At 39.8% G+C, this 9202-nt stretch overlaps 1 protein-coding gene across 5 annotated transcripts in view; it reads left to right on the top strand.

Annotated features, from left to right (window-relative positions):
* Nucleotides 1-575: 575 nt before the first annotated feature.
* LOC107041066 (RING finger protein 44) overlaps nucleotides 576-9202 on the top strand; it is a 26530-nt gene continuing 17903 nt past the window's right edge. For 2 of the 5 annotated variants that reach the window (XM_015261434.2, XM_015261433.2), the window contains exon 1: nucleotides 7740-8104. In XM_015261434.2, coding sequence (XP_015116920.1) covers nucleotides 8073-8104 — 32 coding nt within the window. In that variant the 5' untranslated portion in view covers nucleotides 7740-8072. Of the gene's footprint in view, nucleotides 1445-7739; nucleotides 8105-9202 lie in introns of those variants that run through there. The other 3 variants (XM_015261432.2, XM_015261430.2, XM_015261429.2) reach the window with 3 other exon arrangements.

Raw genomic sequence — 9202 nt, 5'->3', positions numbered from 1 at the left:
ACTCAGCTCTGACCCAAAAATTGATGAAACTAATTCAACTTCTCCTGTACCAAAATGATAACGAACGAGTGTACACAAGTTACCGACCTGCTAAACCCATACACAGAAAATAATCGATTATTTTAATTTCGTGCCGATGTGTCAGGCTACGAACGGTCTTTCCAACACTGTGGCTTTTCTCTTTGTGACGATGCCCAACAGCCGTGGGCAGCCGGAGGGGGGGGATTACGTTGTGTCTCTCGTCCATCCGGTTCCCTATTAAAGGGGCACAGCCAATCACACCCCGGATATTTCGCCGCATGACCTCCTCCGACCAATCAGCGGACACTCCCGCCTCGTGCAGCATCGGGTGACCTCGGTTTTCTCCAGATAATTCCAAATTTCTCCCAAACCCGATGTTATTTTGATGAGTGACACTGACGAAACCCCTTGAATTATTTTTCCCCTGCTGATGAGAAAAAAATTTCTCTTCCAACTGGCAAATTTGGAGAGTGAAATCGATGTGTTTATAACGATCGTATCAACACTGCATTGCGATTGGTCGAAAGCCAGTGTTGGCCTCGTGCATTCAGCTGAGCTGCCTCGAACACTAGAGTGGCAGCGCTGTGGTACATCTCTCCTTCCTTCTCTCGCTTATTTTTTTGTCACAAAAGATGCCCAAGTGAACCCTCATTTTTCATTAATTTTCTCTTTTATTTTGACCCACGTTAAGCCTCACCAACTGAGTAAACCAATCAATGAAAATAATTCGACAATGCAAATTGTGAAAAATTGATAAGAGGGAGTGCGTGAGGGAGAGGGAAGGTGTGAGAGTTGGGTTTCAAGGAGACGCCAGGAACCCGACAAACAGAATCGAGAAACGGATTTGCCAATGAACAGTTGTTCAGAGTGAGGTACTGTAAAAACACGAGACATCCGTTTCTTTAAAGTTGTTTTCCTTTCGTCGTTCGATCTCGATTAAAGTTATTGAAAAATGCAGTAATGTGAGGAAAAAGTAGAGTAAAATACGTGTGTCGTAATAAATGTAATTTATCTATTGGTGTTGACTAATCACATGGAGTCTTTGTTTACGTCTCATGGGAGTCCAGTGAACGAGTAGAAATTGCAAAGCTCGTGCAATCTGTCGGATAAGGGCGGACAAAGACTAGTTATAAAAGAATATTTAAAATTATTTATTTAACGGGAACGTGACGCACGAGGTAACGTCGAGGTGCTAGGGTTAGGGGGATTTAAATGGAAGGAGAAACAGAGACACAGATAGGGACTGTATACACGAAGTGATTCGGTATGGGTGGGGTCGTGACAGTAGAGTGAGAGACAGAGACAGACGAGAGGGACGGCTGTTCTTTTTTTTACAAACAATGGTGTGTGTTCACTGTTTGGAGCAAAGAGTGGTGCCCTGAGCCTGGCCATCGCCGTAACAACAGCCGAGCGCACATCCTCGGTACATCTCCCTTCTTATTTATTTTAAATTTTAAATATTTAATCTTGTTTCATTAAATGAGCCGTCAATTGCAATCTCAACCTATGAAATTACGTCGTATCTAGTGCGTGGGTGTTTGATGATTTTTTTTTCTTTACGAAATATTTAGAGACAGAGGACTCAGGTAGGCGAGCATCTATTCTCTACCCGATTTTACTATTTAGTTTAATTATTCACTTATTTCTTAAGGATTTCGTTGTGCGAATTATAAGCCTCTTATTTTTGTTACATTCTGAGGGTTCTTCACTCGTTTCTAATGTTGAATTTTTCTTGTTCAGTTTCGGATAGTTTTGGGTTTTTTTTTCTGTGAATTGAGAATTGAATAATGCTCGTCTTCGTGGCACTTTCAGTGCCCTTTGGTGTATGTGTAAGGGAGAGAAAAATTATAATAATGCTTCTCGATCCTCGCTTGGCTAGACAAACTCCCCGAGTTTTTCACGACCGGTGGCTGGGCTTTGCCAATCTCTTTTGTCGAATAAAGAAATGATATGTGAAGAAATTTTTGCACATGAATAACTTTTGTATCCTCACTCTACGCATCTCCCGTAAATCTCCCAAGCTTTATATATATGTATATATTATATATTTTGGATTTCTCTTTATTCACACCATTTCTTCACCAAATCAGCAGCGAAGCGGTAAACCGGGTTAAGTGGTTTCTGACAATTGGCCAGTTTTTGACGATTATCTCGGAATCTAGAAGAGATAGAAGAATTTTTGTGATGAGCTTTTTTGTAGGACCGATTGAGGGGCATAAAAAATGTCATAAGGAAAATTTGGCTATCTCTCTTAGGTTCCGAGATATTCGGCGAAAACTGACCAAAAGTCAAAATTCACTCGGCCCGGTTTACCGCTTCGCTATTGAAATGACTGGATTGTTAGTCGTCGCGGCCTATGTCCACTGAGAGAGAAATCGACATATGAGAAAAATAATTTCTTGAGTGGAGAACATCGCATGCATATGCGATCAATTCAGTAGCGAAGTGGTAAAACGGTTCAGTCGACTTATCTCCCAGTTGAGTTTTTGGGGAATATTTCCGAATCTAAGGGAGATAACGAAATTTTTGTAAATACAATTGTTGTAGCTCTCAATCGGCTCCACAAAAAAGGTTATATTAAAAATTTTGATATCTCCCTTAGATTCCGAGATATTCATTGAAAACTGGTCAATAGTCGAAATTGACTTGTATCGTTTTACCACTTCGGTACTGAATTCATGGTAGGGTTCGGACATGAAATCGGTGCTCTTCGGGCGAAAGGAGGATGATACAGAATGAATAAATGATTTTTTTCTCTGAAAATCAGATAATATTCCTGAAGAGACAAAGTAAGTTTGAGAGAAGGAAAAGATGTTCTTGCTTTCTTTCAAACTCATTGCGATTGAGAGCAAGTGACGGTTATATTTTAGAAATATCTGAAGATTCTCCCCTGTATAAATTCTGTATTTATTCAATATGAAAGTCTTTGATCCATGATTCACTGAATCGAAGCTTTTAGTGTTTTTAGTAATTTTCTCATCTTGTGACACGAAATAAACAATTTCTTGAGGCAAGAAATTGTCACTTTATCGCCAAGTGTTCGTGTTCAAGTCATGAACATTTCACTGGATTCTTACACGGCCCGACTCATGCGGAATTCTTATCACAAGCGTTTTATCCTTAAGAGATGAGATATTTGACGCAAGAAATTAGTTTTGAGATATTATGTCGATATTTCTCTTAGTAATCCTGAACGATACCATTGCAAATTTTTATTTTTATCCGTTGATTTTGGGAGTGTTGATTTCTGTAATTGATTGGAATAAGGAGACGTAGCGGGGTTATTATACATGATTGAAATCGCGTAATTGTCTTCACGAGAGCTGGGGAAGGGGCGATGGAAATTCAATTCAATCAGTTGTTTTTGGATAAAATATTCAAAAAAATTATCAAATCATTTTCACTGCTCTTTGCTGTTGAACTAAAAATTCACGACGAAGGATGTGAACTCATCTGCTTATTCCATTACACAAAGTTATTAATGTTGTGTACTTTTCATTACATGGTATTACATTTTTAATGTAATTGTACCCTAGGTTCACAGGTTTGTTTACGAATGAGCTATATACGCATGCATTTATGGATACTGTTTATTCATCCTAAAATGTAAAATACATAAAATTAATATATCAAATGCTGTAATTAATCACAATGTATAAATTCCCAATTATCGCCTGGTGCTGTATTTTTTTTCGCTTCCACTCCCCCACATTTTTATTAGTTACTTTGAATCGCTGTAAAATTTGTTGTAACAATTACTCCTTTTCCTCAACAATAAAAAGATAATTGAATTAAACATCATGTAACATTTTGTATTTTTGAATAAAAATAGCAAGTGCAAGCACTTTTTTCATTTTTTTTTGTCATGAAAAAAATTTTATACTCACCTTTTACATACTTCAGTGTACTCCCAGACACCGCAGATCTTGTTTCTATGATTTAGATGCATTTTGAAAAAAAATCATTCAATGACTGTCGATAGGTCGGGGCGAATCAAACGACGAACTAGTGCGCAGTAGCGTCTCATGAACGTTATATACGGGTATGCCCTCTCTATCTGATTGTCAATAACATAGGGGTACTAAAAAGCTCAATATATCCCCACAAACCTTGGTTATAAAATAACTCAGACAATAACTTGACGAATAGAAATTGGTCTTTCCGGTTCCAATGAGTTTTGGAAAATAAATTTCAAAAGAAAACGATGATGAGTGGCTAAACAATTTGTCGAGATAATACTCTTGGTCACGCCTCCACCACTTCGTGCGACGCATGCGCCGAATGTGTCGCAACGTCTTATCATACACTTTCAAATACGTCCCTGGCTTTTGTGCTCATTGTTATATTAGTGGCGCTAGCTGTAATTTACTTATCCTTTGGTTTTACGTGGAAAAAAATATATATTACCTCGTTTTGTGTATATTTCGTCACTTTTCGGAAATAAGACTCGTCTCGCGAATATGAGCTGAAAGCCACTGCTGCAATTATATGCGGCAGGAAAGATAACACTTTACGGACGCTACGATTTCGTGGAAGTCGGCGTAGAGAATTTTTAGTGCATTTCCACACAAGACCTAAAAATCTTTTCTGGGGAATATGAGGTTGTAGCTCGAGCCGAAGGCGAGGGTTGCAATCATATGAGCTGAAATAGTATATTTCGTCACTAGGCCGAAAAAAAAATTTCTGGCGAGTATGAGTTTACGGTCCGAGCCGAAGGCGAGAGCTGCAATCATATGAGCTAGAAAAGTTTTTTTTGGCCGTATGGCGAACAGTATTTTTCGCCACTAGGCACGATAAACCGTTTTCGGGCCTACTGACAACAAATATTGTTCGACACACGGCCGTGGGAACTTTTCTACCTCATCTGATTACAGAACTCGCCTTCGGCTCGTCCTGTAACCTCATATTCGCCAGAAAAGTTCCTCACGGCCTATTTCGAAATGTACTATTTTGTCATGACGGCCGTAGGCAGAGATTCACGGACGCGGAGCGAAGCGGAGCGCGGTATCGTTCGCGGTTAGTGCCATAGGGTTTTTTTACTCGCGTGGTTGGCCAGTCCTCTCCTTCGACTCGCACGCCAACTCCACGCGAGTAAAAAACCCCATGGCACTCGCCCTGAATAGTACATTTCGTCATTAGACCAAAAAAAAACTTTTCTGGCGAATAGGAGATTTAAAGCACGAGCCGAAGGCGAGGGCTGCAATCATATTCGTCAGAAAAGTTTTTTTTGGTCGTATGACGAACAATATTTTTTGTCATGACGGCCGTAGGCAGAGCGACGCGGAGCGTCCGTGAAACGCTGCCTTACGGCCGGAATGACAAAAATATACTATTTCTCATAACGGCCGTAGGCAGCGATTTACGGACGGAACTCGTCGAGATCGGTATTCCGCCTGTACATCCTCCAGAACAAAATATTTTCATCCCTTCCATTTGCACCAGTAAACCGCAAAATTGTTGCCGCTTAGTATTCGAAAAACTAGCGGAGCGAAGAAGTTTCATTTAAAATTCAGAATTCCCCTGCTATCCGGTGAGACTATTGTTAGTTCCTCCTTCCCTTCCTCATTCCGGACACTCACCAATGCGATGAAAACTGGAGTGAATTCACTTATCTCTGTCAACTGTGCAGGATTAGAGGAAGACTAATCAGCTGCAGTTCATATGGAAATAAATTTTTTAGGGGAAATTATCGAGCTCTGGTAGTATGTACGCCCCTGCATGTGTCTCGTTGTTATATCCACACGGAAACCCTAATCGCACGCCCCCTCTGGTTGTCGAAGCATCCCCTCGGCTTTCGCTCCCTCAACGGCTCACAAATTTTTCAACTGATAAGGGGATACCGTCCCCATCGGATGCACCACGAGAGACTCAATACTCCGACTTTCCCTCTCGCACGTACATCAAACAATACAATTTGAATGAAGTCAGAATGGAATGGAAAATTCGATTAAATAAGAATTTTTGCGTTCATTAATTTTTATGTTTTTATATTAAAGAAGGGAATTTATATATGGGATTGGGATGAGGTACGAGGGGAATCGGAATTGTTCTCAATATGAATAACCAGAAAATTTTGACAGAAAAAAATGGATAGTCCAGACCGGGATTTGAACCCGGGACCCTCCGATTATGCATCGGGTGCTCTCTCAACACCCAAGAATTCAACGGAAATCTAGGATTTTCATGTTAATTTATTCTTATAATTAGTAGTTAGTTTTTATTATATTACGCATGGGGCAACTCTACAGCCGAGATTACGTGAAACTTGGAGGCAGGGCATCATGGGAATAGATAAACATATTTTCCCATCAGTAAATTTTCGACGATGGCTTTTGCTCTCATCATTAACGTGGGAAACTAATGTACACTCTGATGTAGAGAATTTTAACACTTTTTAGTCCCCTGGGTATGCATGTGTTGAATTATCAGGCGTAGAAAACATCTGGTAACTGATGCTCCAGCCCCCCTGGAGAAAAATACAACTCCATGTCCGAGAAACCTAGTTTTGAATTCCACACATGGTTTTTTCCCTTATCTCGGTTTATTTTTTCCATTCGTTGTACCACCGCTCTGTCCGCCTATTTTATCGACTCGCTCGGTCGATAAGAGAATCCACGTATTCTCGTGAAAATTCCTCGCGCTTGGGCAGAAAGAGAAAAGTAGATGAATTTGGAAAATCATTTGCTTTCATTCGTTCGTCTCACAGCGAGCACGTGTACTTTTGAGAATATTTATGATTATTTCGTGTCGCAGGGCTCGTTGTGATCATCAGACAGGCATGGGTGCGGTCTCCGGTTCATTTCCATTTGGGAATAATTTTTTTCAATTCGCGCAGTCATCAAAGGATAAATATTAACTGCTAGTACTTCAAATGAAGGAATCGTTAGTTATTTCTCCATTTTTTCGTTCACGAAATGTTATTTCCACGTAAAAAAGTGCACGTGAAATCAAAAATAATTTTTTGCAAGGACGAGTTTTAGAAAAGTCTCTCTGGAAAATTCTTCGTCGATAAAAATTTGTTCTCAAAAAATTTAAATGAGAGACGAATTTTCATTGTTAAAAATGTTTGTCTGAATTTACCGTGTCGAATTCTGGAAATTTTTATCGCGTTCAAGCTCCACTGAAATTTCAGGTATAATTGTCATAGAAAAATCGAATACTCCATTGATTTTCCGTTCAAATGATCTGGAAACCAATGAAATACTTCATTTTTCAGTTCAATTATTCTCTGTAAATTGAGAAAAATCACTAAAATTGAAAACTCACGTCATTTTCATAACCATTTTTTCCCTAAATTCGACTCAATGTCTCCCTCACAAGATTTCCTGCAATATTGTTATATTCATTAAAGTAATAACTCGAGATAAACCGTAGAGGCGTATTTATTGACAGTTCTTCAGAATCCAAGATAAAAAAAGAGTTAATCCGTCCTGAAGTTATCTCTCAACATTAGAATAACAGTCGTCAGTCTTTTATTTTCCAAAAGCGGGGAAGAGATAGATTAAACCATTCGATTCCGTAACAATATCTTCCCTGGAATTTCAAAAATTGTTTAACCGTGTTGTTCAATATTCAACGAAAGGGGCGAGGGAAAAAATAGGTACGTCGTTGAAACACATGCCCCCACTCTACCCTCACCGTGCGCTCTTGATTCCCTCTCAACACAGTGGGTCGAAAACTGGGCGAACAGTGGCTCGCTTCAGTCTGCTTCAGTCTGTCGTGCGGTGCTGTTGCTCGCGCGGGCCGTCGGCTCATTTTTTCGTACCTTTTTTCTTCATTTTATCCATTTAAAGTACTCCCCCCACCCCACCCCACACCCCAGCGTGGAATTTGAAATGACAAGCCCGCGTGTGTCTAGTACTCACCAATCGGCAAATAAATAGCGAGAAATAATAGAGAGAAGAGCATAGCAGAGCGGAAAAAAAAAACGCGTATGAGTGCGTGGGTGTTAGTGTCGCGTTGTGCCTCGGATTTTTTTCTTCACTGTTGAGTTTCTCGTGTTGTAATATTGTGCAGCCCTTTAAACTGTATTCATTGTAATCCGTCGTGGTATGACGGCAACGCAGGAGTGTTATCCCATACGGTAGGCGACGAGTTTAATCCAAAGCCTCTCATTTCAATGATTTTTATTGTCAAAAAGGAGAGGTGCTCGATAACAGGAATGACACGAACGTTCCAAGCATGAGGAGCGCAATACATTTTTATATGTAACTTGGGAGCCTCGCCTCTCTCTCTCTCTCTCTCTCTCTCTTTCTCTTTTTCTCTCCCCCTGTCTCTCTCGCTCTCTCGGTTGATCCATCCACAATGTGGAAAGTGAGAGTCTCGACTTTAATTCACTAGCGAAGTGGTAAAACGGTGCAAGTCAATGATGACTATTGACCAGTTTTCAATGAATATCTCGGAATCTAACGGAGGTAGAAAAATTGCTGTTGTAATCTTTTTTGTAGGGCCGACTGAGTTCTTCAATAAATGTAATTACGAAAATTTCGCTATCTCCCGTAGAAGGGAGAGAAATATTCAATAAAAATTATGTTTTCTGTAATTCCGGAGCGAAATGTGAATTTTTTCAGAGCGTTCCGTAATTTTTAATCTGAATCGATTCCGTAATCGGTGAGAGAATTGTGGGTTCCGTAATTTTTACTGAACATTTCTCTCCGTGTATATTCGGAAATATTGTTTAAAAACTCAACTGGGAGATGAGTCGAACTGGGATTGAACGTTTTACAATTTCGCTGGTGAATTCAGTAGCGAAGTGGTAAACCGGTATAAGTCGATTTCGACTATTGGCCAGTTTTCAGTAAATATCTCGGAATCTAAGGGAAATAGCGAAATTGTTGTAATTCCCTTTTTTGTAGCTCTCAATTTGCTCTACAAAAAAGGTTATGACAAAAGTTTTGCTATTTCCCTTAGATTTTGAGATATTCATTGAAAACTGGGCAATAGTCAAAATCGACTTGAACCGTTTTACCATTTGGCTAGTGAATCGTACTGTCGGCATTCTTATTCGGCTGCCTTTTGGCCCCAAAATGTCCTCAGTGAAATTATTCTGCGTTGTAGGTGTTTTTTTTACTGGAAATTAGTTGACACGGGGTACGCAGTAGGTCAAATAATAGCACGAAGACACATGAATAAGCCCGAAGACGATGAGACACTCTAAGAGGCTTTCTCAGAGGAAAAATAA

This window comes from Diachasma alloeum, unplaced genomic scaffold, assembly GCF_001412515.2.
Source record: "Diachasma alloeum isolate Michigan unplaced genomic scaffold, Dall2.0 Dall_scaffold_00354, whole genome shotgun sequence".
NCBI lineage: Eukaryota > Metazoa > Arthropoda > Insecta > Hymenoptera > Braconidae > Diachasma > Diachasma alloeum.
The sequence above is the reverse complement of the archived record's forward strand: the minus strand, read 5'-3'. Positions and strand labels throughout refer to the sequence as shown.